At 62.5% G+C, this 17,097-nt stretch overlaps 1 protein-coding gene across 3 annotated transcripts in view; it reads left to right on the forward strand.

The window, feature by feature from the left end:
- Nucleotides 1-17,021, forward strand: part of EVI5L (ecotropic viral integration site 5 like) — a 34,955-nt gene extending 17,934 nt beyond the window's left edge. For 2 of the 3 annotated variants that reach the window (XM_032169498.2, XM_058425539.1), the window contains exons 4-20: nucleotides 992-1,216; nucleotides 1,327-1,401; nucleotides 2,066-2,191; nucleotides 3,539-3,682; nucleotides 3,786-3,875; nucleotides 5,198-5,295; nucleotides 5,379-5,439; nucleotides 8,120-8,173; nucleotides 9,195-9,227; nucleotides 10,277-10,417; nucleotides 12,631-12,759; nucleotides 13,945-14,085; nucleotides 14,189-14,344; nucleotides 14,455-14,601; nucleotides 15,010-15,105; nucleotides 15,223-15,318; nucleotides 15,462-17,021. In XM_032169498.2, coding sequence (XP_032025389.1) covers nucleotides 992-1,216; nucleotides 1,327-1,401; nucleotides 2,066-2,191; nucleotides 3,539-3,682; nucleotides 3,786-3,875; nucleotides 5,198-5,295; nucleotides 5,379-5,439; nucleotides 8,120-8,173; nucleotides 9,195-9,227; nucleotides 10,277-10,417; nucleotides 12,631-12,759; nucleotides 13,945-14,085; nucleotides 14,189-14,344; nucleotides 14,455-14,601; nucleotides 15,010-15,105; nucleotides 15,223-15,318; nucleotides 15,462-15,740 — 2,091 coding nt within the window. In that variant the 3' untranslated portion in view covers nucleotides 15,741-17,021. The remainder of the gene's footprint in view (nucleotides 1-991; nucleotides 1,217-1,326; nucleotides 1,402-2,065; nucleotides 2,192-3,538; nucleotides 3,683-3,785; nucleotides 3,876-5,197; nucleotides 5,296-5,378; nucleotides 5,440-8,119; nucleotides 8,174-9,194; nucleotides 9,228-10,276; nucleotides 10,418-12,630; nucleotides 12,760-13,944; nucleotides 14,086-14,188; nucleotides 14,345-14,454; nucleotides 14,602-15,009; nucleotides 15,106-15,222; nucleotides 15,319-15,461) is intronic. The other variant, XM_032169499.2, reaches the window with a different exon arrangement.
- Nucleotides 17,022-17,097: the final 76 nt, after the last annotated feature.

Raw genomic sequence — 17,097 nt, forward strand, 5'->3', positions numbered from 1 at the left:
GGCGGCCAGGCAGGCGGGGCTGGGCCGACGGCGTGGGCAGGTGGTGCGCGGTCACTCAGCCACCAGGCAGCGCCAGGGTCTGTGGGGCCCCAGCCTGGGCACAGTGGCAGCAGTGGAGATGTGCAGGCACTTTCAGGGTGTCCTGTCAGGGCACAGGGACAGGAGAGAGTGAGTCAGGGTGGTGCTGGACAGGCCCTGCACCGTCGGGTGCCCATGTGCTTGCTGCCCTGTAGTGTCCATGAAGGATGGGGGTGCGGTGGCTCACGCCTGGAATCTCGGCGCTTTGGGCGGCCAAGGTGGGAGGATCGCTTGAGGCCAGGAGTTCGAGGCCAGCCTGGGCAACATAATGAGACTCCGACTCTATAAAAAGTTTAAAAATTGGCCAGGTAGGCCGGGCGCGGTGGCTCACGCCTGTAATCCCAGTATGTTGGGAGGTCGAGGCGGGCAGATCACCTAAGGTCTGCAGTTCAAGACCAGCCTGGCCAACACGGCGAAACTCCAACTCGACTGAAAATACAAAAATTAGCTGGGTGTTGTGGCGCGCACCTGTAATCCCAGCTATTTGGGAGGCTGAGGCAGGAGAATCACTTGAACCTGGGAGGCAAGAGGTAGCAGTGAGCCAAGATCACGCCACTGCCAGCCTGGGCAACAGAGCGAGACTCCATCTCAAAAAAAAAAAAAAGTTTAAAAATTAGCCAGGCGTGGTGGTGCACAACTGTAGTCCCAGCTACTCAGGAAGCTGAGGCAGGAGGATCGCTTGAGCCCAGGAGTTCAAGGCTGCAGGGAGCTATGATCGCACCACTGCACTCCAGCCTGGGTGACAGAGTGAGACCCTGTCTCTAAAAAAAGGAGGTGTAAAAGGATTGGGGACCACGAGTTCTGTGCCATGCTCGAGGCCTGGATGAGCCACACCTGAGGAGCTGGGCTGGGTGGCCACGGGGAGGCTGCACTGGGACCAAGTCCAGCCCCGGCTTCCCACTCCCATGGCCAGGAGCTGATCCGCAAGGGCATCCCACACCACTTCCGGGCCATCGTGTGGCAGCTGCTGTGCAGCGCCACAGACATGCCAGTCAAGAACCAGTACTCCGAGCTGCTCAAGATGTCCTCGCCATGTGAGAAGCTGATCCGCAGGGACATCGCCCGCACCTACCCAGAACACGAGTTCTTCAAGGGCCAGGACAGCCTGGGCCAGGAGGTCCTCTTCAACGTCATGAAGGTCAGGCCCAGGGCTCCCCGCTCCCTTGGTCCCAAAGGAAGGAGCAGTTCCCCAGTTCACCGGCTGTGCTGGACGGCGGGACCCTGCCCTCAGGACCCGTTCCCTTCTAGGCATACTCGCTGGTAGACCGGGAGGTGGGCTACTGCCAGGGAAGCGCCTTCATCGTGGGCCTGCTCCTCATGCAGGTAGGTGGCTGGGGGGTGGCTGGGCTCCTGCCAGACAACAGCCCACCCTGGGCTCGGCCCCCAAGAGATGGACAGAAGTGGCGTGTCCTCCACCCAGCGTCCTGCTAGGGGCAGATCCTCCCTCTCTATCCACACCCGTGACCTCTGCCAATCGCCAGGCCAAGGCCCAGTGAGTGGCACCTGTCTGGTTGGGTCCCGTCCACTGTACCATCCAGGACAGAGACAGGGTTCGGAGGGACACAGTGTCTCTCTCTGCCACCTCTCAGGGTTGGACAGGAACCTCAGTCTGGGGACTTAGGCCATCCAGCGTGGTGTTTATGGGGCTTGGGGTTCTCCTCCAGAGAAACTGGGGGGCTTAGGACAGGGAGAGAGGACGCAGCTGGGACAGGAGGTGTCCTAACCAGGGGGATGCTGGCAGCGGCCAGCCCTGGGTTCAAGTCCAGCTCCCCTGTTTCCTGCCAAGTGGCCCTTGGCAGGTGACCTCATCCTCAGGCTTTCCATCAGTAAAACAGCGAGTGAGGACACAGGGACCAACAGTGTGTCATGAGAGTCTAGGGAGCCAGGTACCGACATGGAGATGGACCCCTGTACCCCAGGTCCCTGGTGAGCAGCGAGACGCCCCTCCCCACTGCCCTGAGCCCCCGCACCTGCCCATCCCCCCTAGATGCCTGAGGAGGAGGCCTTCTGTGTGTTCGTGCGGCTGATGCAGGAGTACCGGCTGCGGGAGCTCTTCAAACCCAGCATGGCCGAGCTCGGACTCTGTATCTATCAGTTCGAGTACATGCTGCAGGTGAGCAGGGCCACAGGTGGGCAGGGCTGCAGGAGGGCAAGGCCACAGGTGGGCAGGGCTGCAGGGGAGCAGGGCTGCAGGAGGGCAAGGCCACAGGTGGGCAGGGCTGCAGGGGAGCAGGACCGCAGGAGGGCAGGGCTGGCACCCCAGACCGTACCCGGGCATCTCTTGGACTGAAAATTCCAAGCCTGTGAAATCACACCTGGATGTTCCAACTCCAAAAGGCACTCCTCTCCCCATGCCTCACTGCCCTGAAGGATGCTTGGAGGGACAGGAGAGCCACCACTGAAGGGGGGCTCCCAGGGCTGCTGAGGCAGAGGGGTGGGGCAGGCTCACATCGGACACAGCCACAGCTACCTCCCTGTCTGCTCCAGAGTGTGGTGGAAGGAGGGAAAGTGTTGTCTGCCTGCCTGATTACCGGAGAGCCGCAGACGTCTGTTTATAAATAGCAGCCCCCGCAGGGCCTGCTCCTGGCTGGCAGGCAGAGCCGCCAAGGCCGTTTGCGAACATACACACACCCGCATGCACACGAACACACACACACACACCACCGGCCTGCCTCAGCTGCCATGGCAGGTAGGGCTGTGCAGTCATCCCTCGATGTGACAGCCCCACTCCCTGGGCCTGGAGCATGGGCGGTGCTGTAGCCTAAGAGGGCCTTGTAGTGCCACAAGGAGGAGGCCTGGGCTGCAGAGAAGGCACCACCCCACCCCAGGCTGGGTAGCAGAGCCCTCCCACAGCCAAGCTTGCAAACTCAGGGCGCAGAGAGCCCCTGGCGCTGGGAGGAAGCCGGGGATCCTAACGCCTTCTCCAGCCTCAGTTTCCCCAGCCGTCTGCCACTTTCTGGCTGTCTAGAGTTCAGGCCAATCCAACACAGCTTGCACAAAGCTTTATGCTGGGGGCCGAGGGAGGTACAGCAGCTGGCAGGTCACGTAACAAGGTGACGGGGCTCCCCCCAGGGCCAGAGGCTGGCACCTGCCCATGCTCCACCTCTGGCTCTCAGGGTGTCTGTGGGGAGTGATCCAACTCCCCCAGCCTCAGACATACCCTCTTAGGCTGTCGTGAGGACCCCATGAGCTGCCACGAGCGCATCGCCTACCCAGGATGGGCCCCCAACACACACAGGCGGCTGCAGATCTTGCCATCCCTGCCTGGCCCCCACCCCGTGCTGCTCAAAGCTCCGGGGTGCTTTGGCCTCCCCCAGACAGAGTGCTGAGGGAGCACCAGGAAGGGAGCCTCGGGCTGCCCAGCGCAGGTCCAGGAAGGCTCCCTGGACACTGAGGCCCAGCACCCCCCGGTGGGAGGGCATCCCCCTCACTGTGCCCACCCGGCCTCCCACCCCTGCAGGAGCAGCTCCCAGACCTCAACACCCACTTCCGCTCCCAAAGCTTCCACACATCCATGTACGCCTCGTCCTGGTTCCTCACACTGTTCCTGACCACCTTCCCACTCCCCGTCGCCACCCGGGTCTTCGACATCTTCATGTATGAGGTGAGGACCGACGGTGCCTGGGGAGGGAAGAGAGCCCCTTGGAGGTGGCTGGAACAGAAGCCTCCCTGCCCTCCACCTCCCACTGCCTTTGCCGCCTTTGCAGGGGCTGGAGATCGTGTTCCGAGTGGGCCTCGCCCTGCTGCAGGTGAACCAGGCGGAGCTGATGCAGCTGGACATGGAGGGGATGTCCCAGGTGGGCCGGGAGGGCCAGGGCCGGCGGGGCTGCCCCTAACCAGGGGCTCCGAGTCGCAGGATGCCCTCACAAGTGACAGAGAGGGCCGGGCTTCGAGGGTGGAAGGTGGCGTGCCTGACATCCCTGATCTGTTCCCATCCACTCTGTTCCCCTGAGGTCTCCCTAAGGGACCAGAGGACCCCCTAGGCTCTGCCAGACACAGTCGGGGGCCAGCAGCCTGGCCGCAGGGAGATAGGAGGCCCAGGCCCGGGCTGAACCCTGGGAGCCCCACTGCCCACCTCCTGACCCCAACCCCACAGATGCCCCGAAGCCTGATGGCAGATCATGACTCTGGCTAACCATGAGGGCATCCCCACCCTGCCCCCCGGCCTGGTGAGGGCACAGGAGGGAGTTTGGGGGTCTAGGCAACCTCACGCCTTGCCCCGCCCCAGCCTGGCCTGCCTGGAGGCCCTGCTGCTGGCCAGCCTGCCTCCCACCGCCACTTCTCTGCTGTGTGGGCCCTGCCCCCTCCCCGCGTCCTCCAGCTGGTGCTTCAGGGAAGAATGCACAAAGGCCACGGTTGTGTCCGTGAACACGGGCAGGCATTGTCCACAGCTACCAGAGGGGGCCAGCTGGGCCGGGTGCAAGAGCCGTGTCCCCCCTCAGCTTACCTTAACCCTTTGCACAGGCCGGAGGCCCCCGGCATCCCCATCCTCCTTCCCCCACGAAGGTCCCCTGTGTCAGACCCCCCGACCCTCAGCCTTCACTCGCAGGAGAGCCTCCTTGGCCTGCTTTTCCTTTTTTCTTTTTTTTTTTTAAGTCAGAGTTGCTCTGTGGCCCAGGCTGGAGTGCAGTAGTGCAGTCCTAGCTCACTGCAGCCTCCACCTCCTGGGCTGAAGCAATCCTCCTGCTTCAGCCTCCTGAGTAGCTGGGACCACAGGTGTACACCACCATGCCCAGCTAATTTTTTTTTTTTTTTTTTTTTTTTAGAAATGGGGTCTCACTATGTTGCCCGCACTGGTCTCAAACTCCTGGGCTCAAGCTATTTATTTCCCCCACCTCAGGCTTTTAAATCATTGGGATTATAGGCATGAGCCACCACATCCAGCATCTGCCTGCTTTTCTTCTGGAAACTAAGGCTTTGGCTGCAGGCAGCCCCCCATTCCGTCCCCTCACGCTCAGTCTTTCCATTGCTCTACAAACACTGAGGACACAGCATTGAGGACATGGCGACACCCCAGGCAGACTGGTTCCTGCCCCCCTCCAGGGCAACAGGGCTCGGGCGGCCCCCGGTGGTCACGGCCTGCATGTTGGTGACCTGGTAACCGGCTGTGTCCCCACAGTACTTCCAGAGAGTGATCCCCCACCAGTTCGACAGCTGCCCGGACAAGCTGGTCCTCAAAGCCTACCAGGTCAAGTACAACCCCAAGAAGATGAAGAGGTCGGTGTCTGCTGGGCAACCAGGGTGGGAAGGGGGGACCCCCTAGGGCATGACAGTAACCACCGGGCCCTCCCACTCTGCAGGCTGGAGAAGGAGTACGCAGCCATGAAGAGCAAGGAGATGGAGGAGCAGATCGAGATCAAAGTGAGTCCAGGGGCCGGGGGTGGGGGGGGCGGGGGACGGCGGCGACAGGGATGGGAGGTCCTTGGGGGCTGCCCTCCGTACTCTAAAGATCGGCCGCTAGGGGGCGGGCCTTCCCAGCGCACAGGCGGACCCGGCCGTCCTTGGCGGACAGGCGGAGGCCCACCTGCGCCGTCCTTCACCTGTTAGGCCAGCTGTGCGCGCCTCCCCCGCCTGACGCCGCGGTAACCAAGACAGTCAAGGTCCCTGCCCCGCTGGGCCGCCCAGCGTCATGGGGAAGCAATCAATAAACCACTGAACTAGAGTGTGGACTCTAAATGCTCTGAACAAGGATGTGCACGCGGTGGGCAAGGCTGACCTGGGCAGAGGCTCCGGGCCCAGGGTGTCGAGGGCTAAAAGCCCAGCGCAGCAGCGTGCCTTGGAGGCTGGAGGAATTTCAAGAAGTTTGCAGTGGAGGACCCCCCAAGGGGACCGCCCTCTGGGGAAAGATGGAGCACGCAGGGCCCAGACACCAGGGTGTGTAGGGCAGGGTGTGGGCACTCACCCGGGGCCCCTGGTTCCTGGGGCACCTGGCCCGCCAGCCCTGCAAAGTCAGGGGGTTCCCTGAGTGTGCAAAGCTTCTCTCTCCTTCCTTGCGCATTCTTCCCTTTACACGTGATTTTAGTTATTTACTCAACAAGCATTTACTGCCGGGCGCGATGGCTCAAGCATGTAATCCCAGCACTTTGGGAGGCAGAGGCAGGTGGATCACTTGAGGTCAGGAGCTGGAGACCAGCCTGGCTAATACAGTGAAACCCCGTCTCTATTAAAAATACAAAAATTAGCCAGGTGTGGTGGCACACACCTGTAATCCCAGCTACTCGGGAGGCTGAGGCAGGAAAATCACTTGAACCCGGGAGGCGGAGGTTGCAGTGAGCCAAGACTGCACCATTGCACTCCAGCCTAGGCGACAGAGTGAGAGTCTGTCTCAAAAAAAAAAAAGAAAGAAAACATTTATTGAGCGCCTGCTGTGTGCCAAAGTCACAGCTGAGACTGAGGGTGCCCCAGTGATAGGAACAGACACAGACACAAACCCAACACAGCCTGGCTCCATGCTCTTCAGGGGCAGAGCCACACAGTGGCTAACACTGGAGTGCAACAGACAAGGATTCAATTCCAGCTCCAGCAGGCACGCTGGCTCACACCTATAATCCTAACACTTTGGGAGGCTGAGGTGGGAGGGTGGCTTGAGGCCAGGAGTTGGAGACCAGTCTAGGCAACATAGCAATACCCCGTCTCTACAAAAATATAGAAATAAATACAAAAGGTGCGCCCAGCTCCTGCAAGGATGGCTGTGCTTGGTGCTGTGATGGGTTGAAGCCAGAGAGATGATAGGGAAACCCAGGGGCCAGGGATCAGGGCTTCAGATTGCTATGAGGACCAGAGACCTGAAATAGCTCTGACCCAGCCGAACTGAGGGACTAGGGCAATGCCCTGCCCCACTCTGACTCAGTTTCCCCACATAACATGCATCAATGACTGTCAAGTCTGCAGTTCTGTCTGACTGCATTTGCTTCCTGGGAATGTTCTAGGTGTTTCCATCACCTTTTCTCCCCAGAAGAAACCCAGGAAATATTCTGTGTGACCTGCAGTGTGGCAGGACCCTCACTCACCTGCCAATCCAAACAATTTCTGTACCACCTTCGTATCAAGCAAGGGGGCGCAGGTACAGTCAAGATTCAACTCGTTTGCAAACCTCACCTGCTCCCCAGAGGGTCCTAGGGGAACCTAAAGTGCAAATATCTTTTTCTCTTTTTTTTTTGGAGACAGAGTCTTGCTCTGTCACCCAGGCTGCAGTGCAGTGATGTGATCTCAGCTCACTGCAACCCCTGCTCCCGGGTTCAAGTGATTCTCCTACCTCAGCCTCCCCAGTAGCTGGGATTACAGGCATGCACCACCACGCCTGGCTAATCTTTGTGTTTTTAGTAGAGGCTGGTCTCAAACTCCTGACCTCAGGTGATCTGCCTGCCTCGGCCTCCCAAAGTGCTGGGATTACAAGCGTAAGCCACTGCACCTGGCCTAAAACCGCAACTATCTAGCCAAAATCCATCAGCACAGAATGGAAGGCAGGAGCAAGGGAGACGTCTTCGAAACCCCAGCCAGGGAAGAGCAAAAACCACTGGGGACAGGTTGCTCTCGGCAGGTCATGGGAATGTAGTTGTCGAGAAAGGATGCGTGATCAGCACGCTGGACCCAGACTCAAAGAGGAGCCTGCCCCCGGAATTGAACCTGGGTGCTTGGGGCAAAGCAGCGAGGGGTGCGTGGCGGCTGCTCCACAGCCGCTTCCCCCACTGATTCCCGCACAACCCGGGGCAGACTGACCCACGTGTGGGATGGAGTCTTCTGAGGGGGTGTGGGTACTGACTGGCCCCCAAACACACACGTGGCCACGAAGGCACTCACGTTATTTTTGCTGAACCCAGGTTTGTTTTAAAATTTTTTATTTTTTTGTAATCAAGCCAGTCTGAACAGGAATTGGCCCTGTTTTCTGAAATCGCTGACCCAGAACGTAAGACGCTGGCTGTGCCCTGCCCAGAAAAGTGGCCTGGCCCTAAGGGGACTGACGCCGGCCGTGGGTAAATGAGGGGTGTGTGTAGACAGGCATGGGGGCGGGCTATGACATGATCTCCCCCCACCCCCATAGAGGCTTCGGACGGAGAACCGGCTCCTGAAACAGCGGATTGAAACCCTAGAGAAGGTGAGGGGCATGGCCACTGTGGGGACATGGTCACCATGGGGTGTGACCCACCATGCGGGGCATGGCCGCTAACCTGGGGTGGAATCCACCAAGTCTTTCCCTCTCTGGAGGACTAAGCAGCCCTACCTTCCTGCCCCGGGACCCGACCTGAACCCGATTTGGAGTGCCCTGTAACGGGGTGACTCGTATTGTGATTAATCCTGGAGTGGGGGCGAGTTGCAACCCAGTGGCCTGCAGCCACGGGAATCCATTTTTGTTCCGCGCCCTCCCCGGCTGCGCAGATGGGGAGGGGTGAGGAGGAGGGAGAACGGCTGCTTTGATGGACGAGCCCCGTAATTGGGCCACAAGCCACCCCACCCTGTAATTTGGAAGTCTTGCCCTCAAAAGAAAGGAAAGGAAACCCAGTGGAGGAGAAGCGTGGCGCCATGGTGGGGAGCCACAGCCCGGACTCTGCTCCCCAACATGCTAAAGATGGGGGTGGAATCGGGGGCTCACTGAGCCCCAGCCCTGGGAGCCCCCACTTCCTGCTCCTCACTCATCCTCACTTGACCCTCCACTGGCCACAGGAAGTGGGTCGGCAACCGGATTTGATTGCTCTCACCCCAAAGCCTTATTCTGCCTTAAAATTAAAACGCACCCCACTCCTCTCCCACTCTCCGGGAGGTCTGCACAAAGCCGAAATTCCCCCCACCCCCCCAGTTTTTCCAGCCAGCCGTGGCCCGGCTGGCCCTGGAGGGTGGGACAGTGGGTTTCCCAGCCCTGCGGCCTCCCCCACAGCCACAGGCACCCCCGACCTCCCCGCTCACGCCGAACCCCTCTCCAGGACGGAGCTGGCTCTAGCTTTGGTCTTCCTCCGGGTCCTCTCCTGCTGGTTCTCTGGTCTTCCCTCCTCTCTCCCCTGCTTCTAGAGATAGTCCACTGCGTTAGTGACAAGTGGTTCTTGTCTGTCTCCCCTCTCCTGTCCCCGCGCCTTCCGCTCTGCCTCCTCCCCCTGTCGCTGGGAACCCCCTTCGCCGGGTAGGAGAGCGCTGCTCTGGCTGATAGGTTAATCCAGGTACTGTAGCTTTTTATCCCCTCTCCGGATTCCTTCCTGGCCCCTTCCCTGCACCCTGCACATGACAGCCAGTAACCGCCTCTTCCCTGCCATTCTGCGGGCAGGCCTGGCGCCATGCATGGGGCAGCTGGGGACCGCTTCTGGGGGACACAGAGGCTTCCCGGGGGCGGGGCATGTGAAGTGGGGAGAAGTGTGTGTGTGGAGGGGCTGTGAGTGCGTTTGGGTGTGAATGTCCACATGCATGTACAGAAAGCTTCCTCCGGGCGACACAGGGTGGTGACCCAGGAGGGCTGGGGAACCTAAAAGCATATTCACATAAGGCCCTGGTGTATGCAGTGCTGCGGTCACACACACGCACAACACATGTACACACGCACACACGCGCCCCGGCCCTCACGCTGCTGCTCTCTGCTCCTACCTGCAATGCCTGCTACCACCTTCTCTAACTCACCTGCTCCTGCTGCCACCTCATCTTGAATGGCTTTATCTGGAAGCTGCCACCCGCCACCTGGTGGCTTTGAGCCTGGAATGGGGGGCCCAAGTTGGGTAGGGGACGAAGATGAGGTGGGGGAAAAAAAGGGGGTCTTAGCCCCAGGCAGGTGGAGGCCCCAGAGCCCAGGACTAGAGAAGATGCCCCTGGGAGAGGTGAATGCCCCCGGGAGCCCAGCCCTGTCCTGCCGGGCCTCGGCTGTCCCCAGATCCTCACCCTCACCAGCAGAGTCTGGCATGAATGCCTCGCTGTGCCCCTGGATAAGGACCCCAACTGGGGCAGAGACTGAGAGCCAGAGTGGGGAAGGAGATGGAGCTTTCCAAGCCCAGGGCTAGCTCTGTTCCTCCCGGGCTCCTCCAGGTGTCCTATTCCTGCCTGTCACCCACCCACGTCCCCAGGCCCAGTGGGACGCTCATCCCAGGCTCTGAGTACGGGAGGCCCCCCACCTCACTTCCCCCCACCTCCACTCTCTGGGCCTCCCCCTGTGGCGGGAGGCAGGGCCTTGGGTGGGAGCCGAGGGTCACGGCCTCCCCCTGCCACCTGTCCTTGCTGTTCTCAGGGGCAAGTGACACGGGCACAGGAAGCAGAGGAGAACTACGTCATCAAGCGGGAGCTGGCGGTGGTGCGGCAGCAGTGCAGCTCGGCGGCCGAGGACCTGCAGAAGGCACAGAGCACCATCCGGCAGCTACAGGAGCAGCAGGTACTGGTGGGTGTGCGGAGTTGCTAGGCGGGGCCAGGGCCTGCGCCCCCGCCCCCGCCCAACGGTTTTCTTTCAGGGCTCATATCTGCCCCGCCTCAGCGCCTGGCCCTCCTGTTCCTTTCTGGGGTAAGGGGAACCCAGAGACAAGCGCAGATTCTCCCCCAACAGCTCCACATTCTGAGACATCCTGATTTCCATTTCTTGCCACCTTGTAGTGTGTCTGCAGTATCTGACTTCCCAACCCCCAGCCTCAGCACGGAGGCCTCTGAAGACCGGGCTGTCCCTGCAGGGTTCCCTCTGTGTCACAGGCAGCAGACAGGGCTGTGACTCCTTACCCCAGGGTCTGAAGGATTGTTGGGTGTCCCTGGGGGGCCAGCCATGAAGAATGGGAGCAGGGCAGTCCGGGACTGTTTGGGGAGCTCTGAACCGGCAGGGTGGGGCTGAGGGGGCACCCTGAGTGTCTTATGGGCCATGAACTTTGGGTCCCATGATGGGCAGGCCCATGAGCTGGGGCCCCACCCCAAGATCTGCTTCTCCTGAAATCGTTTAGAACTTAACTGCGACCTGGTGCAGTGGCTCACGCCTGTAATCTCAGCACTTTGGGAGGCTGAGGCGGGCAGATCACCTGAGGTCAGGAGTTCAAGACCAGCCTGGCCAACATGATGAAACCCCATCTCTAATAAAAATACAAAAATAAGCTGGGTATGGTGGTGTGCACCTGTAGTCCCAGCTACTCAGGAGGCTGAGGCGGGAGAATCGCTTGAACCCGGGAGGAGGAGGTTGCAGTGAGCCGAGATGGCACCACTGCACTCCAGCCTGGGTGACAGAGCAAGACTCCATCTCAAAAAAAAAAAAAAAACTTAACTGCAGCTGCACCCAGCAGTTGGCCTTGCTGATTGCAGGGACCACCAGTGGCTGCAGCCCTAAACCCTGCAGGCCACAGGGACACATGCCCTGGAGGGGCAGGGAGCGATGCTGTAGGCCCCGCTGCCATCCTGGCCTGACCCAGCAGGGCCTGGCAGTGGGGTGTGGGTTGGAGAAACCATGGAGTGCTTGAGAAAGAAGAGCCATCCAATACAGAGGTGCCCCCTCCACCCCCAGGCCCAGAGACTGTGGCTCAAGCCTTGGCCAGGGGATTCTAGCTGATCCACTGCTCCTGGGGAGGAGAAGGGGAGCTTCACTGTTTCTCACTTGTCCCCATGAACCACATCCGTGTGATGCTGGCGTTGTGGCCCTCAGAGTCTGCGAGCACTCTTGTCCCACCTTGCTCTGAGGCAGCATGGACATTAGGGAAACTGAAGCTGGGCTCATCCCACCCACCACATGAGGCCGCCTTTCAGGCTCATCAGGGAGACTCCACCAGCCACCCCTGAGCTCCAGCTTTGGGGGGATGCAGAGATCAGGGAGGCCCAAGGCCACCTCCTCAGGCCCAAAGGGAGGCCACTGCAGACAAGATGAGGTGGCCCAGAGGAACCACATAGGGCCTGGAGGCCATCTGGGCCGAGGCAGAGCCACTGTCACACATGGATCTCAGAGACCCACAGGAAGAGGGTGGTGGCTGGGAGGGCTGAGGCAGTCCCCCAGAGAACTGCCCTGCCAGGCCACAGGGTCAGTGAGAGGGAGCCTAGCTCCCACCCCAGGGACAAGGTGTCCTTTTTCAGGTCCAGGTGACAGTGTCCATCACTCCGGGGGCCCCCACTGGGGAACTTCTGAGAAGCCAGGGCATGGAGCAAGAGGGTGATACCCACAAACTCTTTCCCCATCCTTCCCTGTTTTGAAATGGAGGGTGGGATGCAGAGGAGAGAGGTGAAGAGACAGGAGCACAGCCCCAGGCCTCACCCCACCCCCGGCCTCGCCCACCATGTGGCTGGAACGGTGACCACCCAGCAAGAACCCATCTCCCACCCTCACCAGTGATCCCGGAAAACCACAGTCACTGGGGTCCCGTGGGGCATCCAAAGGCCAGGGCAAGTCCCCTTTCAGAATGTCCCCTCTGTGCAGCCTTTCCAGGAAGGAAGCTGGACCAGGCCAGCTGCATGGATGCCCGGACCTCTAGGCCCTGAGCATCAGGGGGTCCAGCCCAGGACACCCCAGGCCTGGGCCCCTCTCCCTGCTGAAGGGCTCTGGGGAGGGGGGCAGAAGCCAGCAGGCATGGAGGCTGCCCATCCCCCAGCCATGGCCTGGGGCCCCACGCAGCTCTCTGCCTCCCCCAGGAGAACCCCCGCCTCACAGAAGACTTCGTGTCCCACCTGGAGACCGAGCTGGAGCAGTCGAGGCTGCGGGAGATGGAGACACTGGGGGCCCTTCGGGAGATGCAGGACAAGGTTCTTGACATGGAAAAGGTGCGACGGGGAGGCAGGCAGGCAGGTGTTGGGGGGACCCTGGGGCACAGGAGGGGTCCTGGGTAAGCTTTGGGAGTGACCCCAGGTCAGAATCCCCCACCCCCATGCACACACAACCACACATATGCGCACACACAGCACAACCCCACGCCGGGCATGCCCACCCTCCTGTATGAGGCAAACTCCAGCAGTGTGGCAGCTTCTGTGAGCTTCCTGGATACCCCCATCCCACCTGTGTGTATTTCCCCCAGTACTGGGTTCCAGGAAGGAAGGGGGGAGAGGGGGATGGGGGAGGGGGACAGGACGGAGAGAAAGGAAGGCCCAGGCCCATTGGGGCTGCCTCCCTACACATTCCCATGGAAACACCATCCCAGGCCTTCTGGGTCCCTCCCCAACTGCTCTCTGACTTGGCATCGACTCCACTCTCCCACGGAGCTCCCAGAGGAAGGAAAGCACCCAGGGATCCATTCACACACTCAGCAGGAGCCATTCCCCACTCCCTCGAGCCTGCGCTATTTTGGGAGTCCTCCCAAATGGAGGACTGAGAGGCCATCTGCTTCCAGGCCCTCATCCCCAGCCAAGGGCTGGGCTCTTCTCCCGCCTCCCTCCACTTCACAGGGAAGTGTGCCTCCAGGACATGCTGCTAGATCTGTCCCAGCACTAGACCCAAACACGGTCAGTGCGGACCTCATCCAGAAAGCTGGATTTGGGTCCTGGAGCACAAATCCTCCATCACTGAGCCCTGGGACACCAGGACAGGGCCTAGGCTGGCACTCAGCCTGTTCCCGGGGAGAGGGACTGCCTGGCCTGGTGTGGCCCGGCCTGGGGGCCAGAGGGCAGACAGGGTGTTTCTGCTGGGGCAGGTCCTCCACCTGATCATGTCGCTGAGGGGATGGATCTCAGACCTCGGGGAGTCAGTGTGTGCAGGGCGGCGTTTATGGGGGTTGCCCTAGGACACCCTGTGAGAGTAGGTGCTGTTACCACACCCATTTTATAGCTGATGAGCTCCAACCGGCTTCCACAGGCGAGTCCGCTCCCCGTGGGCCTTGTCAAGGGGGTCGCCCTCCCCCATCTGAGCCGCCCAAGGCGGAGCTCAGGAGGAAATGTGGCTGGGGGCGTTTGTCCTGCAGGAAGGGCCATGCGGCTGCGCTGTTCCCCCAGGCCTTGACCCCTCTCTCCCCGCAGAGGAACAGCTCGCTGCCTGACGAGAACAACGTGGCGCAGCTGCAGGAGGAGCTGAAGGCGCTCAAGGTGCGGGAGGGCCAGGCGGTGGCCTCGACGCGAGAGCTTAAACTGCAGCTGCAGGAGCTCTCGGACACCTGGCAGGTGAGGGCCGGGTGGGCGCCGGAGAGCAGGGCGCCCCCTAGGGCCGTCCCCTCGGGGCTCTTGGGCGGAGGCTGACCGCCGGCCTCTCGGCTTCACCCGCCAGGCCCATCTGGCCCGCGGCGGCCGCTGGAAGGAGTCCCCACGGAAGCTGGTCGTGGGCGAGCTGCAGGACGAGCTGATGAGCGTGCGTCTGCGCGAGGCCCAGGCGCTGGCCGAGGGCCGCGAGCTGCGGCAGCGCGTGGTGGAACTTGAGACTCAGGTGGACTTGGGGGGCCTGCCCGTCGGGGAAGGCGCGTGGTGTCCGTGGCCAGCCCCTGGGTTAGGCCCTGACCGCCGCCGTCCTTCGTCCTCCCTTCCTCCCTACCCCAGGACCACATCCACCGCAACCTTCTGAACCGCGTGGAGGCGGAGCGCGCGGCGCTGCAGGAGAAGCTGCAGTACCTGGCCGCACAGAACAAGGGGCTGCAGACGCAGCTCAGCGAAAGCCGCCGCAAGCAGGCGGAGGCCGAGTGCAAGGTGCAGACCCCCGCGGACCCGCCCCGCCCTGCCCGTGGCACCGCCGCCGGACGCGCCCCTACATGAGGCCCCGCCCCCAATCCGCCTCTGCCCGCGGTCCTGCCTCCTGATCTGCCCCTGCCCGCGGTCCTCCCGCCCCCGCCCTCGGCCCCGCCTCCTGACCCGCCCCCGCCCGCACCTCCCCTGCCCGCGGTCCCGCCTTCTGACCCGCCCCCGCCCGCTCCTCTCCCGCCCGCGGCCCCGCCTCCTGACCCGCCCCCGCCCGCACCTCCCCTGCCCGCGGTCCCGCCTCCTGACCCGCCTCCGCCCTTGGCCCCGCCTCCTCATTCGCCCCTGCCCGCGGTCCCGCCCCCTGATGCGCCCCGCCCCCTGACCCGCCCTCCTTTCCCCCCAATCCCCCGACCCCAGAGCAAGGAGGAGGTGATGGCTGTGCGACTGCGGGAGGCGGACAGCATGGCTGCGGTGGCCGAGATGCGGCAGCGCATTGCCGAGCTGGAGATCCAGGTGAGCGGCGGGGCCGGGGTGGGGGGGCGGGGGCAGGGGCAGGGCCTGGGGCAGGAGCGGGGCCGGACCCCAGGCCCAGCATGGCACTGGCCCCGCGTGACCTGGCGCACCCCGCAGAGGGAGGAAGGCCGCATCCAGGGCCAGCTGAACCACTCGGACTCATCGCAGTACATCCGCGAGCTCAAGGACCAGATCGAGGAGCTGAAGGCCGAGGTGAGCCGGCGCGGGGATGCCTGGGACAGGCCTGGGTGTCGTCGGCCTGGGACTAGCCGAGCGCCGGTGCCTTGCGGAGGATGCGGCTGGGAGGGCGGGGCAGAAGGCCGGTCCACGCCTGCAGCGCCGGTCCCCCGCCCCAGGTGCGGCTGCTGAAGGGCCCGCCGCCCTTCGAGGACCCGCTGGCTTTCGACGGGCTGAGCCTGGCGCGGCACCTGGACGAGGACTCGCTGCCGTCGTCGGACGAGGAGCTACTTGGCGTAGGCGTGGGCGCTGCCCTGCAGGACGCGTTGTACCCTCTGTCCCCGCGCGATGCGCGCTTCTTCCGCCGTCTGGAGCGGCCGGCCAAGGACAGCGAGGGCAGCTCAGACAGCGACGCCGATGAGCTGGCCGCGCCCTACAGCCAGGGCCTGGACAACTGAGGCCGTGCCCAGCGCGCCCGGAGTCAGGAGGCCGCAGCCGCGGGGGGCGCATGGGCAGTCTGCATTCTGCTCCCCACCTGCCGCACTTGACAAACTACGCGCCCTCTGTGGCTCGGTCACCCCTAAAGCGAGGCCCGGAGAGGCAGCGCAGAGGGTAGGGTCCGACCTGGGTCTCCTCAGGACCCCGGGGCAGGCTCTCCCTCCCCAGCAGTGTTTACCCATCTTGGTCTGTACCCCTCCGGGCCCTCTGGCGTTCCAGGGGTGCCTGGAGGGGCTGACTGCTCTCTTAACAGGAGGGCAGAGGGCAGGGGACAGACGACCCAGAGGTCCCAGCACTGAACAAGCAGGCAGCTCCCACCTCCTAGCAGGCTTCCTTCTGGGACAAGGGCGGCATTGCTGGGAAGCGCTCAGGAGCTAACCGAGGCCTGAGGAAGGAGATCGCCAGCTCTGGGCTGGACATCAGCACCCCACGACACTCCTCGGGACGAAGTGACCCTTGACTAGCCCCTGGCCATCTCTAGGGGAGTCAGGCCGCTGGGGACAGATGGCCAGGCCGGCCTCTCCTGCCTGGCGCAGGCACCATGGCCCCTGCAGCGGAAACCAAAGTCCCCCTACTGTGTGCGGGGCGCCTGGGGAATGAGTGGCCAGCGGGAAGCCTCCCTGCTTCTCTGGGGCCAGAGCAGCTTCCAGGAAGTGAAGAGACCCCTCTCCCCAGCGCCCCACATCTTCCTCTGGGAGACACTCGCGCCCCCTATCCTGGCCAGTGGTGGAGGGGTATCTCTATGGGGGTCCTCGGCCTCCATCTACTTCCCTTTCTTCCTGTGTTCCCAGCCCCACCCTCAGCCAGGGCCAGGCCCCCAGGCAGGAGCTTCCCAGCGAGCGGCCTCCCCTCACTTCCTCCTGGTGGTCCCGTTGCCTCTGCTGAATCAGAGCTGAGAACGGTGCCAAAATCCAACGATGCCCCCCAGGCCCCTTCCTCCCTCCCCCTGGCCCCTCGGGCCTCACGACCCTGGGGGCTGCCCCCCTCGGTGCTCCTGGGGCCTCCAGTAGAGTAGCGTCACAAGCAATCTCCCTGGCGCGTCCTGGGTGGGGACCCCTGCTCCGTCCCCGCTTCCTAGCTGCCCACTTTTCAGCGTTACGAAGCCTGGGGACTGGGGCAGGCACTCATGGGGCTCTCCCACACGCCCCCTACACTGCCCACCACCATTTTGCACACTGCCTGTTCACTCCACATGTCGCCCAGGCGGGAAAGATGGAAAATAAAGTGTATTTACACAGTCACGGACTGGCCTGCGGGCTAGGAAGAGAATCGCAAGCAGCGGTGGGTGCCCAGCCCCGGGACCAAAAACCGTGCTGA

This window comes from Hylobates moloch, unplaced genomic scaffold (genome assembly GCF_009828535.3).
Source record: "Hylobates moloch isolate HMO894 unplaced genomic scaffold, HMol_V3 SCAFFOLD_12, whole genome shotgun sequence".
NCBI lineage: Eukaryota > Metazoa > Chordata > Mammalia > Primates > Hylobatidae > Hylobates > Hylobates moloch.